The following is an 18,670-nucleotide window of genomic DNA, read 5'->3' on the forward strand; positions in this document are numbered from 1 at the left end:
TGAAGAGGAAAAAAGGGTGGCTGGGATTTGGAACTCACACTGCCCACTTTACAGTCTGGTCTACAACCTTCCCAAGGAAAGATCTGCTTTCCCCCTTGTCTTCAGCCAGACACGGTAATGTCCCCATTTTTCAGATGAGGCAATTGAGGCCAGAAATGTTAGGGAGCGGTGAGGTGAAAGGAAGATTTGTTTAACGTCCAGGATGCACTAGGAGTGTCCCAGGCTCTGGAAAAGCCACCCACTGGACAGTGCATGTCCGGGACCCACCTATCGCCAGAGGGCCATCGGGGGGTCCCAGGGAAGGCGCTCCAAGGCCCCGCTCCATGCAGGCTGCAAGCCCGCCTCTCGCTGCGGACGGTGTGGCTAGTGGCCAGTTGCTGGCTTAAGCCCTAGTCAGGTGTTTACTGTTGTTAGTAATAAAGCTCAACATCCGGGTCTCTCCTAACCGACAATCGTTGGCGAACGCCAAACCCCAAGCGTCCGAGCAACCGCCGAGTCGGGCGGCAAGGCCCCACCCCCTTCCCCGCTGATTGGAGGGCGGCGTGAGCGCCGGCGAGCGATTGGCAGACGGTGTCACAAAGGGCGGGGCCGCGGTGGTCGCGGAGCGTTGCAGGTCTGCGACTGCTGCGGCTACGCTAGCAGAGCCTAAAGTCTTCGTCGGCCTGCGTGCGAGCGAGCGAGCGAACGGACCAGACAGCCGGTGAGGGCGAGCGAGTGAGCGTGCTGGATGGGGAGGGCGCCCTGGGCCGCGGGCCGCTGAGCTGGGGCGCGCCGCAGCCGCCCTTCGCGGGGCTGGAGCAGCGCGCCAGGCAGCCGGGCCGCGCCCCTTCCGCAGCCCTAGCTCTGCTGCCCGACTCCAGCCGCCGCCGCTTCCCCGGGACCGGCGCGGGGGGCCGCCTTTGCGCAGGACACAGTCTCGCGGGTGGGTCCCTCCGCTGGCTGAAGCGGGCCTCCCAGCTGACCTGCCCCAAGCGGGTGCTGTTCTCCGAGTCGCTGTTTCCACGGGGAGCGCGGCCACCGCCCTCCAGATTGAGGCCGGGGCATCTGGGTAGCACCGAGGAGCAAGGGCTGCGCAGGTGATTGTGAGCGTGTAACGCGTATGTTTATTGAAAGCTTGCATAGGCGCAAACAGTTACTTCCCAGGCCCATTGGCCAGTCGACTCCAGGCTGGAATTTAAGTAGGGTTGATGTAATTTTGTAGCTTGCATTTAAAACGTTACGGATGTTTTTTCATTCAATAAATATAGATCTGGGTCTGTAATTAATGTCCACATCACATCATGGATACCTTTAAGTTGGGAGGAAAGTTTAAAAAGTAACTGCTTTTAGGTGATAAGCCAGTGCCATTATTGCCTGTGTATCTTTAACTTCCCTTTCATGTTTGGATGTTGTTTTCAGAACTTTTTCAGAAAAGATGACATGTTTTGGAGACTTTATTTAGAAATGGCGTCGATGTCATTGCTCTTAATAGCTAGGTATGTTTTTCTAACTATTTGTAAAAATTCTGGAAACACCTCTTTCTCTACCTGCCTCCTTTCTTTTCTATTTTTAAAGCTGTTCTTGCATCATTTACCACCTTTCAGTCTTCATTGCACCCCTCCTTTTCCAACATAATGTGGCCCCCAATATGCTTAGCCACACATGACTGTATGGAGAAGTCCTCTGTGGACTCAGATTTTAGTACTGGCTAGGTCTTTGGCCCACTAATCTTTTCATTTGCTCTTCTAGTCCAATCTGGTTTAACCAGGTTACATGTTTTCACTGTGTTTCTTTTTCTTTTTGTTTATTTTCTTTATTTTTTTAAGTTTTTAAATTTTTTTATTATCTACACATGACATTACAATGATCTTGGCAATTCATACATTTGTATCATTGGGATATAATTTCTCATTTTTCTAATTGTACAAACTGCAGAATCACACTGGTCATAGAGTCACCTATATACATACATCAATCATAATGTCTATTCTCTTTTGCTGCTCTTCCTGTCCTCCTACTCCTCCCCTCCTCTCCCATCATTTCTCTCTATCCAATTTTCACTGTTTCTTCTAATTAAACTTTAGTATGACTATTTTCTAGAGGAAGCATTTTCAGTTGAGGTTACTATCCTTAGTTCTTTTTGTATATTACAAACAATTCCATTGACTGGGTCTAAACTTACCATGAAAGTTCCAGCATAATCAGTGTTGTACTTTATTGCTATTTTTCTTCTTATCTATAGTTACTATGCATTCTCCTTCTGGATGAAGGACTTCCAGATTATTATTTTCAGGGTACTGCTGTGCAAAAGCACTGTGCTGAAAGAAATGCTCCTTATATATCCTGTGTATCTAAATTCCCTGTATAGGCACTGCTCACCCATCCCTGTCTTTCTGTAATGTTCCTTTCAGCATACCTGACTTATGTTGCCAGAGCTGCTACTTTGTAGGCCAAGTGTTGTTGACCTTGAGTTAACATACACTGATCATTCTGTAGTACACCCTTAAGTATGTTTTTGTTTGTTTTGGTACTCGGGATTGAACCCAGGGGCACTTAATCACTGAGCCACATCCCCAGCCTTTTTTGTATTTTATTTTGAGATAGGATTTTGCTAGGTTGCTTAGGGCCTCACTGGGTTGCTGAGGCTGGCTTTGAAATTGTGATTCTCCTGCCTCAGCCTCCCAAGCCAACGGATTACAGTTGTGTGCCACCACACCCTGCTGATAAGTATGTTTTTAAGAGCCAAAATCTCATTTTAAGGGAAAGAAAATGGATTAAGGTTCTAGAGCGCCATATAAAGTTATTTTTCCTGTAGACATTTTCACTACCTTTTTCCTTTTTTTAATTGATGCATCATAGTTATACGTAATATTGGAGTTTGTTTTGACATAGTCATATACACATGGAATATAATTTCCTTCACTTCAGTCCTAGTCCCTAGTACTTTTCTCTTACTCTCCCTTTCTCCCTCTCCTGTTTCCTTCCTCTACTCTACTGGTCTTCTTCTATTTATGTTTTTTTTGTTGTTGTTAACTAGTGTGTGTGTGTGTGTGTGTGTATTTATATACATATGTGTATATTTATATGTATATATATATGTGTGTGTGTGTATATATATATATATATATATATATATATATATATATATATATATGGCAGCAACACCTTTTCTTCCTGTGATGCCATTTCTTTAGAAGCATTAGCAATTTGCACAATGCAATGCAGGTTCCTTAGTAAACTAAATTAATTTCCTTTTAGTATTATGAAAGCTCACACTATAACAAAGTACATATATGTGCATGTCTGTCATGAGTTGGGTATATTTTGTTGGATTTGGTCATCATTTCCATGGGAAACCATTGTCCCTTCAAACAAACTTTTGGAGCATAATCAATCTGCCTCTCTTTAGGACAAAATAATGCCTTATGTATATCACAGTTTTTTTTTTAAGCGTCAATTGAGGAAGTTTTTTCTTATTCTTTAATTCAACAAACTTTCAGTGAGTACCAATATGTGAAAAACACTGCTAGATGATGGAAAAGTAAATCAAATGTCTTTCCTCCCTTAAATAGCTTATAGTTTAGAAGGTCAAGAAAGCCATGTAAACAATAAAATTGTTATGTGTAATACATGATATAGGTAGTGGGGCAAAGGAGAATAGAACTGGGCATGGTGGCACTTGCCTGTAATCCCAGTGACTCAGGAGCCTGAGGCAGGAGGATGGATAGTTTGAGGACAGCCTCAGCAAAAATGAAGGCTCTGAGCAGTTTAGTGAGACCCTATGTCAAAAAAAAAAACAAAGAAAAGGGTTGGGGATGTGGCACCTCAAGAGTTCAATCCCCAGTTCAAATAAATAACTAACTAAATAAAAGGAAAACAAGACTAGATATAAAAGATTTTGTGGGGGCTGAGGGTTGTGGCTTAGTGGTAGAGTGCTTGCCTAGCATGGGTGAGGTACTGGGTTAGATTCTCAACACCACATATAAATTAATAAATAAATAAAGGTCCATCAACAACTAAAAAAAATTAAAAAAAGGTTTTGTGGGATAGGTTATGTTAGAGCTAAGTTTATTCATTTATTTTGGGTGGCATTGTGAATTAAACCCAGTGCCTCCTTGTATGGTCCTTGAGATATATCCACAGCCCCTGGAACTGATTAGGTCCTTATCAGGTAGTTGTGTGTATGTAGACAGTGAACAGAGCAGAACAGGAGCAAAGATAGAAGCTGGTATGTTCCAAAGCTGGAGGTAGAAATGATTAGAGGATAAATTATCAAAGGGTTTTGGGTGAAATATGCAGATAAATAAAAAAGGGTTAGAAGGTGAGATCTTAAGAGCCTTTCTAGAAAGTCTGAATGTTTTCAGATGCCTATCTAACCCTCCCTGGGTACTAGGGATTAAATTGAGGAGCACTTTACCATGGAGCTACATCTCCAGCCATTTTTATTTATTTTTTTATTTTGAGACAGGGTCTGGTAACAGTGGCAAGATTGGCCTTGAACTTAAGATCCTCCTGCCTCAGTCTTCTGAGTAGTGGGGGATACCTTTGCATGCCACCTCCAGCCTGAATGTTATTCTTTTTTTTTTTTTTAAAGAGAGAGTGAGGAGAGAGAGAGAGAGAGAGAGAGAATTTTTAATATTTATTTTTTAGTTCTCGGCGGACACAACATCTTTGTTGGTATGTGGTGCTGAGGATCGAACCCCGGCCGCACGCATACCAGGCGAGCGCGCTACCGCTTGAGCCACATCCCCAGCCCCTGAATGTTATTCTATAGAGTGGATGCTATCGTGAAACCTTGAGCTAAGAACTAACAAGATTAGTTCCATGGTTTCAAAAGATAACTGTACTCCTCACCATATTTTATTAGGGAAACAAAACAAGACACCCCTACATGACTGCTTAGGATGACCAAAATCCAGAATACTGACAGTGTAATACAAAATGCTGGTGAGGATGTGAAGCAGCAGGAATTCCCATTCATTTCTGTTCGGAATGCCAAAATGGTATAGACACTTTGGAATACTATTTAGTGTCTTCTTAAAAAAAAACTAAACATACTCTTATCATACAATCCAGCAGTTGAACTTCTTGGGATTTGCCCAAATGAGTTGAAAACTTACATCCTTATGAAAACATGAATACAATGCCTATAGTAGCTTTTGTTTATAATTGCCAAAATTTGGAAATATCTAAGATACCTATCAGCCAGTGAATGGATAAATAAATCCAGACAATAGAATATCATTTAATATTAAAAATAAATAAGCCATCAAGTCATGAAATGTTGTGGAAGAACCTTAAATGCATTTTACTAAGTGAAAGAAGTCAATCTGAAAAGGCTGAATATTGAATGATTTCAACTATATGATATTCTGGAAAAGATAAGCAGTGAATACATTTAAGAGATTAGGAGTTGGGGGAAAGGGGAGGGATCAATAGATAGAACATAGGATTTTGGGGGGCAGTGTAACTACTGTCATTGGGAATATATGTCTATATACATTTGTCCAAACCTACAGTTTATAAATCATCAACAGTGAACCCTAATGTAAACATGGATTTTGGGTGATAATGATATGTAGGTTCATCAGTTATAATAAATGTACTGTGCTGGCACAGGATGTAGCTAAGAGAGGAGGAGGGTGGTTGAGCTCTTATGTACTTTTTGCTCAATTTTACTGTGAACCTAAATCTTCCCCCCAAAAATAAAGTATTTAAAAGGAGAAAAATTTGTGTCTTTAACTTAGGTTCATTTCCCTCATTGGTGAGATTTTTCTTCAGTGCATTCTAAAGTCAAGAATAAACATTTTAGAACTTTGACCTCTTCCCCTGCTTAAATACAGATAATAGAGAGTATATAGTAATCACTGAATAGTGTGATAAAATGACACCCTAATCCGATTTTCATAAACTTTATTTCCAAAAGTTTTTTTAAAACGGTAATTGATGTATTTGAAGAATGAAACACAGGAATCAAGGGTAATAGCTAGGCTTTGAAAAAGGCTCAGTTGAGAGCTAATAAACTCTTGAAATTAAGTCCTAATCAATGTGAATGAAGAGGGTAACAGTATACAGAAATATTAAGAAGTCATATTACCAAGAGCACTATACAGATTCAATGCAATTCCGATCAAAATCCCAATGGCATTCCCCACAGAAATAGAAAAAGCAATTATGAAATTCATCTGGAAAAATAAGAGACCCAGAAAAGCTAAAGCAATTCTAAGCAGGAAGAGTGAAACAGGTGGTATCGCTATACCAGACCTTAAACTATACTACGGAGCAATAACAACAAAATTTGGTAGTGGCACCAAAACAGGCTGGTGGACCAATGGTACAGGATAGAGGACACAGAGACTTAACCCACAAAACTACAACTACCTTATATTAGACAAAGGTGCTCAAAGCATGCACTGGAGAAAGGATAGCATCTTCAACAAATGGTGCTGGGAAAATAAAAAATCCATAGGCAACAAAATGAAATTGAATCCCTATCTCTCACCATGCACAAAAGTTAACTCAAAATGGATCAAGGATCTAGGAATTAAACCGGAGACTCTGCGTCTAATAGAAGAAAAAGTAGGCCCTAATCTCCATCATGTGGGGTTAGGCCCCAGTTTCCTTAATAAGACACCTATAGCACAAGAATTAAAACCAGAATCAACAAATGGGATGAATTCAAACTAAAAAGTTTTTTCTCAGCAAGAGAAATAATATGTGAGGTGAATAGGAAGCCTACATTCTGGAAACAAATTTTTACCCTTCACACATCAGATAGAGCTCTAATCTCTAGGGTATACAAAGAACTCAAAAAGCTATATGCCAAAAAAGACAAAATAACCCAATCAACAAATGGGCCAAGGACCTGAACAGGCACTTCTCAGAAGAGGATGTATAATCAATTAACAAATATAAAAAAAATGCTCATCATCTCTAGCAATCAGAGAAATGCATAAGATACCATATCAATCCAGTAAGAATGGCAGCCATGATGAACACAAACAACAAGTGCGGAAGAGGATGTGGAAGATAGATAGTTTGGGATATATTGGATTTCAGGTATCTTTGTAGTGTCCAGAATTCAGATGCTTGTCATGGTTTTTTTCTTAATTTTTTTAATATTTATTTTTTAGTTGTAGTTGGACACAATACCTTTATTTTATTTATTTATTTTTATATGGTGCTGAGGATTGAACCCAGGGCCTCCCAAACTGTAGGTGAGTGCTCTACCGCTGAGCCACAACCCCAGCCCCCAGCTTATCATGCTTTTTGAGTGAAGATTATTATTATACAAACCACAATCTTTAGATAATTTTAAATATATTTCTATTAAAATTATAATGACTTCAGTGATAGATAATATCCCTTGGTAGAAAAAATTAATGTATGTATGACTCATTTTTTTTTATTTTTACAGTTCTATATAATGTTTACCTTGGCTTGCTTACTGATATCCTTCTACTCTGTAGTTTTACCCATTCTGAAATACATCCAGAAGTTTACTTGGGAACGTTTCCCAACTGATTCTATGAAGCAAATATTACCTTGATTATAAAATCAGAAAAAGACAAAACTACAAATTATTATCTCATGATTATAGACACAGAAATCCATAGTAAATTCTACCAAACCAAATCCAGCAACATGTATGAAGGATTATGTGTACAAATACAATTAAGTCTGGGAATTCAAGGTTGATTCAACCTACAAAAGTCAATGAAATATATCAGATTATTAGTATAAAGTAATAACTCATTATTAAAACCATGATTATTTAAAAGGATATAGGGAAAAAAAGTTTGACCCCTTCATGATTTGAAACAAAACCCCCAAATACTAAACAAGCAGGAATAGAAGGGAAACTCTTTAACCTGAGAAAGATTATCTATGAAAACCTCACAACAAACATCATATCTGGTGGCAAAACTTAATGCTTTCTTTCTACACTCAGGAATACAAAGATGTCTAGTCAAACCATTTCTAGTCAACCTTACACTGTAGGTTCAAAGGACTTACTATAACTAAGAAAAGGAAATAAAGGGCATCTAGATTGGAAAAGAAGAAGTAACACTATATTTACATATAACATGATCTTGTGTGTACAGCTTATATATAGAAAACATGAACAAATCCACTACAAAAATATTAGAACTAAAACAATTAGCACAGTTACAGTGTATAAGATTAGCATATTAAAAAGAATTTTATTACTGTACATTAGCAATGAACATCCTAAAAATAATTCCATTTATAATAGTATAATAATAATACTTAAACTAAAAAGAATATACAGGTTATACTCTAAAAAACAAAATACTTAAAACAAATTAAAGAAAACAAAATGAAAGACATTGCATGTTCCTGGATTGGAAGACAGTGTTGTTAATATGGCAGTACTCTCCAAGAATATTGATATACAGACTCAGTGTTATTCCTATCAAAATCTCACCTTACGTTTTTGTAAAATAGGTGTATTCATCCTAAAATTCATATGGAAATTCAGGGATTTTAGAATAGTAGTCTGCAAAGAGAAGAACAGGTTGGAGGACTCACATTTCCTGATTTCAGAGCTTAAAGCTATACTGTATTACTGAAAAAAGTATAGATGTATTGACCAATGAAATAGAATTAAAAGTCTGAAATTAAACACATTCCTCAGTTGATTTTCTACAAGGGATTAATGACAATGGGGATAGGACAGCCATTCCAATTAATGATATTGAAACAACTGGTTAAACACATGCAAAAGGATAAAGTTGGACTCATGCCTCACACCATATACAAAAATAAATTCAGAGTGACCACTAACTGTAAATTAAAAGGTAAAGCTATACATTTTTTAGGAAAGGATATATGAGTGAATCTGTTACCTTGGGCAAGGCTAAAGTTTTAAAAATATGACAACAAAAGAAAAAATAGCCAAATTGGACTTGATCAAAATCGACAACTTCTGAATTTGTGATGATAACATCAAGAAAGTAAAAGACAACTCACAAAATGAGAGAAAATATTTGCTAATCTTATATAGGGTAAGGGGCTTATATATAGGTTATTTAAACTTACATCTCAATGATAAAAAAAATTAAAGAATGGGCAAAGGATCCAAATAGACATTTCTCTGTAAAAGATATACCAATGGACAATAATCACATAAAAATGTTCAAAATTATTAGTCATTAGAGAAATGCACATCACAACCACAACATACTACTGCACATCCACAGGATTGCTTTAATCAAAAAGACCAGAAGTATTGACAAGAATGTGGAGAATTTGGCACCCTCATTCATTGTTGGTGGGACTGTAAAATGGTTCAGACCACTTTGGAAAACAGTTCTATAAATTGCAAAACATAGAGTTACTACAAAACTCAGCAAACTTACTCCTAGATACACACACACACACACACACACACACGAGAAAGGAAAATATATGTCTACACAAAAACTTGTGATTAATAATAGGCAAAGATTGGAAACAACCCAAATGTCCATCAACTAATGACTGGAATATGATGTGTATCCACATAAGGGAGTATTATGTACCCTAGAACATAAATGGACTTTGAAAACATGCCAAGTAAACATGTCACAAAAGACTTTATATTGTATAATTCTTCTTATGTAAACTATCCAGAATGGGCTAATTATGGGGAGAAAAAAGTAGATTAGTGGTTGAGAGGCAAAATGGGGAAATTTAGGAGATATGGCTATAGGTTATGAGGTTCCTTTTCAGGGTGATGAAAATGCTGTAAAAGTTATTGTGAGGAATTGGGGGTGTAGCTCAGTGGTAGACATGTGCAAGGCTCTGGTTTCAATCCCTAATCCCTACCCCCCAACACATACACAAAAGTGGTTGTGGTGACCGTTGCACAACTCTGAATATGCTAAAAATCAATTAATTTTACATCTTAATTGAAAAATTTTGTAATCTATAAATTATATATCAATAAAGCCATTTTACAAAAAAGTTTTCCCTACCCATCCAGGAAGATGTGTATTATTCTTACAGTTTAAGTTTGAGGGCCTCCCCTTTTCCCAAGAGTTTATTGATTAACATCATTTTATCAATTTGATTATTCCTATGTTCCTAATTCCACACTTGTAATTTTTTGGAGGGTGTTATTAAATCCAGGTGCACTTTAGCAATGAGATACATCCTCAGTCCTAAGTTGCTTAGGTTCTTATTAAATTGCTGAGACTGACCTCAAATTTCAGATCCTCCTTCAACGTCCAAATTGCTGTATTACAGGCCTGTGCCACTGTGCCTGGCCCATACTTGTGATTTCTCTTATTACTTCTGCTTTGTGTTTTTATCTCTTCTACTTATTAGCCATTGTATGTTTTAAGTAAAGATTATCTAGGGGAACTGGGGTTGTGGCTCAGAGGAAGAATGCTCACCTAGCATGCGTGAGGCACTGGGTTCGATTCCCAGGACTGCATAAAAGTAAATAAGTGAAATAAAAGTATTGTGTCCACCTACAACTAAAAAATAAATGTTAAAAAAAGATTATCTAATATCTCTTACCAATACTAACCACCTTTTAATATTATAATAATAGCTAGTCCCTGGAAATCCAAATGCTCATTGGTTATTTAGTGGGTCCTGTTTTTAAGCAACCTATTAAGATTCTTGTGGTTCCTTTTAAATCTGGTTTGATTCAAATATGCAATGGCTGCAAAATTATTCTTGATAGATTTTGATGACATAATTTACATATTTTTTGGAAAATGATATGCATATATTTTTCAAAGTCTTATAAAGTTATGTTGACACTTTGAGTGTAAATATTAATATTAAAATGATTGTTTGCCATATACAATATGTTAGGAATTGTTTCAAGCTTTAGTACATTAGAGTATCAAAAGCATACCTATTCTGCCTTACATTGTGGCATAAGCCTATAATCCTAGCAACTCTGGAGACTAAGTCAGGAGGATCACAAGTTTAAGTCCAGCCTAGGCAAGTTAGTGAGGTTCTGCCTCAAAATAAAAAAATAAAAAAGAAGTAAGGATATTATCAGTGCCCCAGGGTTCAATCCATAGTGAGACAGACATATAAATGTGCACAGACATATACACACACACAGACAAAAAAATCTATCTATATCTACATGTGCCTATTCTTAATAATGTTATAGTTTATTTTGAAGAGTGATTTCAGAGGCAAGTGTGAAAAATTCAGGATTAGTCATAAAATTATTAAGAAAATTTTTAGGGAAGAATGAAACTTGTTTAAAAAATTATTCTTTCTTTTTAGGTACAAAACTCAAAACATGAACAACAGTACATATTACCAATGTTCAAAGTTGATTTGGCTAGAACTGCAATACAGTTGGCTACGACTTATTCCAGAGGAATTAGAAAAGTCAAAGTGATGGACAACAGAAAAGAGCCTCCATTCTTCAATGAAGATAACGTGGGACCATATTACTATAAACTTTCTTTCTGTGATACCATGGAACTCTTCATTGAAACATTGACTGGAACTTGTTTTGAGCTGAGAGTTTCACCCTTTGAAGCTGTTATTTCTGTGAAAGCAAAAATTCAAAGATTGGAAGGTACTAGTCTTTCTATATTTTTAGGATATAAGGATTAAATTTGCTTATCAGAAAAGTATAAAAAGTTTTAAAGTTTTTTTTAATGGAGAAAATTTCAAGCATATGTTAGAATTGATAATGAATCCCAGTGTGCTCCTCACTTTTCTTCAATTTCCAATTCATGAACCTATCTCCTTTCCATTCCTGTTTTCTTTCCATCTTGTTCCTTTCCACCAAATTCCTTTGAAGCAGATCTCTAGCATTGTGTTAATGGTGCAAAATCATATTTGAAAATAATTTTTAGCAGGTTAAAATGACATGCAAATTTTGTCATAACCATATTATGTAATTTTAATGGGAAATAATAATTGTGTTCCCTTTTAGTGACTTGTTTATTACTTACCTTTTTTGCAGGGGTGGGGGGTGCTACTGGGGATTGAACTCAGGGGCATTTGGTCACTGAACCACATCCCCAGACCTATTTTGTATTTTTATTTAGAAACAGGGTCTCACTAAGTTGCTTAGTACCTTACTTTTGCTGAGGCTGGCTTGGAACTTGTGATCCTCCTGCCTCAGCCTTCTGAGCTACTGGGATTACAGGCATGCACCACTGCCCAGCTTACTCACGATTTTATACTGCTTTGTTAAATCCTTCTACCCTCTAATATGGAGATTTTCTGAGAAAAGCTTTAAGCTTTCAATTACATATAGTTTGAAGTTCCTTTAGTATAGCAGGGATATTGGATAAGGTATAATATCTCTTTTTGCGTATAATACAAAGATCACAATTAGGGTCTCCCTTTGACCAGTTGAAATTCAGAGTTATAGAAGGATCAGAAAGAAAGAAAATTTTCATTTTTGTGGGATCAAGGATCCTGGTTTCTGAACTTCTGAGTATTTGCTACTACTCTAGCCCTGAGGGAGTTCTTCGTAGTAGTGATTGAGTCTAGTAACCATATCCGTGCATCTAGTAGTGGCGCGTGCAGATTTTGTACTACCAAATGATTTGGTGAGATCCAGAGTCAGAATAGTTTATTTAGACTTTGTTCGGCTTCATTCATGTGTGTGTGTGTGTGTGTGTGTATGTGTGTATGTATGCATATATATATATAAGCAAATATATATGCATATATATATATATATATATATATATATATACACACACACACGTACACACAGTGATATCTTTTTCAATGCAGGAATATAAAAACCCTTCTGTATTCCAAATATCCTTAATTTTTTTTTAACCTTATTCACACATTATAAGTGTGGCAAAGCACTTTAGAGGGCATCCTGTTTCAGTCTTTTAGTGTTGGAAGAGTGTACTTGGGTTTAGAGATGTTTAGGAATTCATTTAAGAGAAGAATTTAATTATTGTCAGAATCAGAACAAATAATATAGACATTTTGTCTTCCATAGGAGATATTGCTGGGGTAAAAGCAGTGGCTTTATAGCTATTAGACAATTGAATCCCATTTTAAACATTATAAAACAAATGCAGTGATTGGAAAATTAAGGTAATATGTAAAATATCTACTGTCTTAGTCTCCTGGGGCTGACATAACAAAATACTGTAGATTGGGTGACTTAAAACAGCAGAAGTTTATTTTCTATCAGTCTAGGTATCAGCATGCTTGGGTTCTGTTGAGGGCCGTTATCTTAATCTGTTTTCTGTTGCTAATAACAGCACCACAGGTTGGTTAAGTTATAAAGAAAAGATGGCTTATTTTGGCTCACAGGTCTGGCCAAAGATTGAGAGGCACATGGCAAGAGGCAGGGAGCATCTAAGCTTGTGTCTGGTCTCTTTCCCTCTTCTTATAAAACCACTAGTATTCAATCATGATGATTTTATCTAATACTAATCATCCCAGAGGCCCCACCTCTATACACCAGTCAGTTTGAATTTCTGCCCTCTTAATCTCTTAGATAGGAATTAAATTTTTGTTTCACAGGGGACAGACCATATTCAAATCATAACAGCCTCTTCCTATCTTGCAGACTTATCATGCATTATTACTGCGACTTCATGTTATGTGCACGTACGAATGCGCACATCACACACACACACACACACACACACACACACAGACACATTCATACAGAGAATAAACGAGTTCTTTGGAATCTCTTGTAAGGACAATAAGCCATCAGGAGGTAACCATCATCATTACCCTGTATAATCCTGATTAATTCCCAAAGGCATTATCTCCAAGTAGCATCATCATAGTAAGGGCCAGGGCTTCAGTGTATTAATGGCAGGCAGCAGAATTCAGTGCATAGCACCTGCCACTAGTGAAGTAGAGGTAGATCTTAAATCCCTCCTCCTATGCCCATTTCCCATTCTCAGCCTCCTTATCCCTTTCTTTCCTGCCCTTGTCCAGAATTTCTCATAGCATCTTTTAGCCCAGAGGTACTGACAGTCATTTTGTTCTTCAGGAAGCTTCAAGAAGGTAGCCTTTGTGATAAATAAATTCTAATCCTTTCTTGGGTGAGCTTTATACTTTCACTCTGAAAGTCATTTGGGGACAATGTGGTAAGATTCTTCAGATTGTAGAGATAAAATAGAGAGGACAAAGGTGACACTAGTCAGATTAATCCTGCAGGGAAAACAGATCTTTTCCTTTTGGAGTCTCTGGTGAATTCAGAACTAGAGCCTCGAGAAAGACAGGAAGGAGGATGGAAGGAATTTGTGGAGAAAAGGTTGCAAGAGAGCACTGGATTAGGAATAATTAAACTGTAGCAAAGTAGGGTTGGTTCTTGCAAGGGGATTTTAGCTGGGCCTTGAAGGAACAGAAGTGCCTGGTTTCACATTACTAGCCGAATTACTTAACTTCTCTATATCTTAGTTATTCCAATTTAAAATGAGAATAATAATGGTACTAATCTCAAAGGATGTTCTCAAGTTTACATGAGTTAATAAATGCTAAGTGTTTAGCAGAGTGCCTGTGGTCTTTATCAAAGGAAAAATAGTTAGTCTGAAGATAGTACTATGTGTACCTAAGAATGTATGCACTATACACTTGGAAAGAGACTTAGCTTAGCTCTTTGACTTTCCATAGAAGGGAAATTCTTTGGAGATTATCATTTCTTAGGACAGCGGCCTGCAAAAGAGAGTCTATCCCTTCCAGATGATGTGGAAATAATGCAGTGGAGTTGGGAAATAAAAATGTGTCAAGAAATGTAAAGGATTATTTGTTGCAGTGGATTACATGGATTTGCCATCTAATCTTGCCATTACTGCTCCCTGCTAGAGATTTATCTTCTGTGCATAGAATAGGATGGTTTTCCTGGCCCTTTTTGAGTAGATGGGACCATAAGTATTAGTTTTGGCCAATCAGCTATGAATAGAGAATCATTTCTACACATTATTGCTCCATCAACCTGGATCTCTGAGTGACTATAGTGAGCATGGTTCCCTTACTGACATGTAGTGAACTTGTAACAATGAATGAGAAATATTTTAAACCACTTTTACTATTTTTTTTTGAAGAGTTGCCACTTCAGCATAACCTACTTTATTCTGACCTTATGTCGTATAGGGACCTAATTTTTTCCCTACATAGATAATTGTTTGTCTGCACACTACCACTTATTGAATATTTTCTCATTAAAATAATATCGTGCCCATCATGTATCATACATATATATGTATATAATATGTGTTTGTGCACGTGTGTGTGTGTGTGTGTGTGTGTGAGTGAAAAATGATAATCTGATCTGTTTATCTGTCTCTCCCTACGTCAATATTACACTGGCTTATTTACTATAAGTCCTTTTTTATTACTACTTTTAATTGACAAACATTGCATATATTTATAGTGTACAACATGATGTTGACATATGCATGCATTGTGAAATGTTCACAATCAAGCCAATAACTTATGCATTACCTCACTGAGTTCATTATCTTTTTGGCATTATGACAAAATACCTGAGAAAAATGGAGGATTTAATTTTTTCTCAGTTTTAAGGGTTAACTGTAAGTTTTCACAACATATTGTTAAATATGTTATTCAAAATTGTCTTATCTATTCATGTTACTAACCCTGAATTATTTTGTAGAACTTTGCCTGTAAAATTGTCTGAACCTGATAAACTCTGGATATTGGGAAAGACAAAGAACATTTATTTTAGAGAGTTGTTGTTTTAATTTTCTCAGCACTGATTCTAATAATTCTTAGAAATCCTTATAAATAACTGAGTAATATGGCTTCTTCATTTTATTACAGTTTACTTCTGTCTCTCAGCTACTGTTTCAGGGATCATCTTTAGCCCAGCCTAATTTACTGCATATGATTATGTTATAGGATCTAAAAATGATCATACATTATAACAACAAACCTAACAGTTGCCCAAGGCCATACATATTTTTAATCCTCCCAGTCAATTATAAACATATGCTTTTCTAGAAAATTGTCTATTTGCCTATATTTTCTAATTTATCACATGAATTTTTAAAGTAGTCTCTTATGTTTTCAAATTTCTGCCGTGTCTATTATTATGCTGCTTTTTCATTCTATATTTATGCCTTCTCTCTTTTTGACAGTCTTGCCAGGAGTTTTTCTGTTTTATTGGTTTTTTCAAAGACAGTTTTCATCTCTGTTGTATTTTTAATTTTATTAATGTCTGCATTTGGCCTGCCTTTGACTTCTAATTGTGCATATTCTATACTTTTTTTTCTTTTTGGGGGGGAGGGGTGGGTACTCAGGATTGAACTCGGGCACTCAACCACTGAGCCACATCCCCAGCCCTCTTTATATTTTATTTAGAGGCAGGATCTCACTGAGTTGCTTAGCTCCTCGCTTTTGCTGAGGTTGTCTTTGAACTCGTTATCCTCCTACCTCAGCCTCCTGAAGCCACTGGGATTACAGGCATTTGCCACTATGCTCAGCTCTGTACCTTTTCTTAGTATTAATTCATTAATTTTTTTTCCTGCTTATTGCTTCTTTCCCTATGTTTCTTAGGAGGAAACTTAGGTTATTGCTATTAGATCTTCTCTTTCTAATACATATTTTTAATGCTATAATTTTTTTCCTAGGCATTCCACAAATTTTAGTAAGTTGTATTTTCATTTAGTTAAAATATTTTAATTTTCTCTTGAAACATTTTTCTTGACCCATGTGTTATTTTAAAATGTATTATTTCAATTCTAGACATTTTATTTTTTTCAGCTATTCTGGGGTACTGATTTCTGGTTTCACTCTAATGTGATATGAGACAATTCTATTCTTTGAATTTGTTAATGTGTGTTTTGTGGCCTTGGATTGTGTTTAATTTTTGCTATAGTTGAAAGTACCAGAGACTTCAGATTCCTGTAGTTTTATATTTTGTCTCCTCTGTTGTGTTTGGGTTTCCTTAAGAACTCTTCCTCAGAGTCCCCTGCCCCAATGGACAGACCTTTCCATTGTAATCTACTGTTAGTTTTCTGTGCCTTGTTAGTTTGGTGGTAAGGTTTTGGGGAGGGGAAATATTCTATAATTTTATTATTAAATAATAAAATAATCAGTCTTTTAGTGAGTCTATGTCCCTGGGTGTTGTGATGGGCAAAGGTTCGACTTATGCACTCAAAGGGGAGAGATAAAGAATGTCCATGTTCTTCTGCCCTTTTCAATGCTTTATTCACTCAAATCACTCAATACAATTTCACTCTATAGGTTCTTAATCAAGAGAATGACAATCCTTAATGCTAGGCACTGCAATAGACATAATCAATTCACAGCAAATAATTCTAGATTAATTCTAAGCACTGCAAATACACTTAATCATGACAGGCTCATGACATTCCCTCTGCATGCTAAGCTCAAGTGTCAGATCAGAAGTCTCAAGCCTTAGGCTCTAAGTACAGCAGAAGCACACTCATTCAGACCATGGTGATCAGATCAGGAATCAAGACAGGCTTCTCTTGGGGTGGAGCTGACGACTGGCTGAGGAGGCAGTCATAGGGAGAAGTCTTTTTATCACCAGAGTCAAGAAGCTGCTGTAGAGTTTGAGAGTGGTGAGAACAATGCAGAGGATCAGGCAGATGAGGAGAGTTGGGATGTCAATCTAGGTCCTCATCAGGCTCTCAGGCTTGTGTGCATCAGCATCGGCTGGCTGAATGTTCACTTTCTCCATCATTTACACTAAATTTTGGGGCTTCTGACCACCCTATCAATCCCTATCAGCTGCTACTGGATTTCTCAGTGAGATCATTCGTCCTCAGATTAAAGCATCTGATCTGGTGGTCCCCACCCTGATTTTCTTGCTTCTTCCTCTTTTCAGGGCAAGAGCAACATGCCAGAGACTTCACTCTGGGTTTGTCTGGTTAAGGAGAAGTCACTTGTTTATGCCTGAGGGCCATACTGGAGGGCTTGTAGGTGTGCCTGGTGAGACTGCCGGTTTCAAACTGGAATTTTAAAATGGAGTTACTTAGGCTAAGGCTTAAGGCCATCCTTACTCTAGGTTACAGTATTCAAAATATATATTAGCATCTCTCTTCACTACCTAATCCCATAGGAAGGCTTGAAGGGCCTGGTCTCCAGTAAAGGTAATAGGCTTTTGTTATGGATAGTGTTTTGGTTCTTTTATAGTATTTATTTTCCCCCTGCCTATGTCTAAGCTACAAGGGAACCTTTCTTGATTCTTCACAATGAGAACCTATTGGAGTTCTGTAGAGATAAAACTCATGAAAATATGGAGGTTTCCCTAAGATTGTGGTCCTCAGGAATTTCTGTCTCCTGCTAGTGCATACTCATTATCTACCAGTCAGAATTACCATTTAAGTGTTCCTTCTAGTTTGTGACTTCAGAGACTTCTACTTTAGGTAAGTAGCATTTGGCTGTGACTCTATATATATCGCTACAGATTTTAAGGTAGTAGTTTGCCTTATTTTTGTGATGGCTCCAAGAAAACTTTTTGGTGTCAGTTCATTCAGCTATTTTTTTGATATGAGTGGAATAAGCTCCTTATAAGCCCTTTATGTGTTGGAGCTGAAACTGGGAATCTCATCTTTCTCTTTAATGTAATCATTTGTTTTAAAATTCCTTTCGAAAACTGTTATCTGTGCTCTACAAATTGAATTTCATTGTCATTAAGTTCTTTGTTGGCAAAAGATTTTTATTTTATTTAAAGAATCATTGTCATGTGGGGATCTGCAACCGTGTCAATATAGAG

At 37.1% G+C, this 18,670-nt stretch overlaps 1 protein-coding gene across 5 annotated transcripts in view; it reads left to right on the forward strand.

The window, feature by feature from the left end:
- The first annotated feature begins 593 nt into the window (after positions 1-593).
- Positions 594-18,670, forward strand: part of ZFAND4 (zinc finger AN1-type containing 4) — a 94,229-nt gene continuing 76,152 nt past the window's right edge. For 4 of the 5 annotated variants that reach the window (XR_014018870.1, XM_081266892.1, XM_081266895.1 and 1 more), the window contains exons 1-2: positions 594-1,076; positions 11,239-11,539. Coding sequence is in view for 3 of the 5 variants with exons in the window: in XM_081266892.1 (XP_081123018.1) it covers positions 11,278-11,539 (262 nt within the window). In the remaining 2 variants the exon portion in view is untranslated. Of the gene's footprint in view, positions 1,077-11,238; positions 11,540-18,670 lie in introns of those variants that run through there. The other variant, XM_081266896.1, reaches the window with a different exon arrangement.

Source organism: Spermophilus citellus (genome assembly GCF_964194105.1).
Source record: "Spermophilus citellus genome assembly, chromosome: 15".
NCBI classification, from domain to species: Eukaryota; Metazoa; Chordata; class Mammalia; order Rodentia; family Sciuridae; genus Spermophilus; species Spermophilus citellus.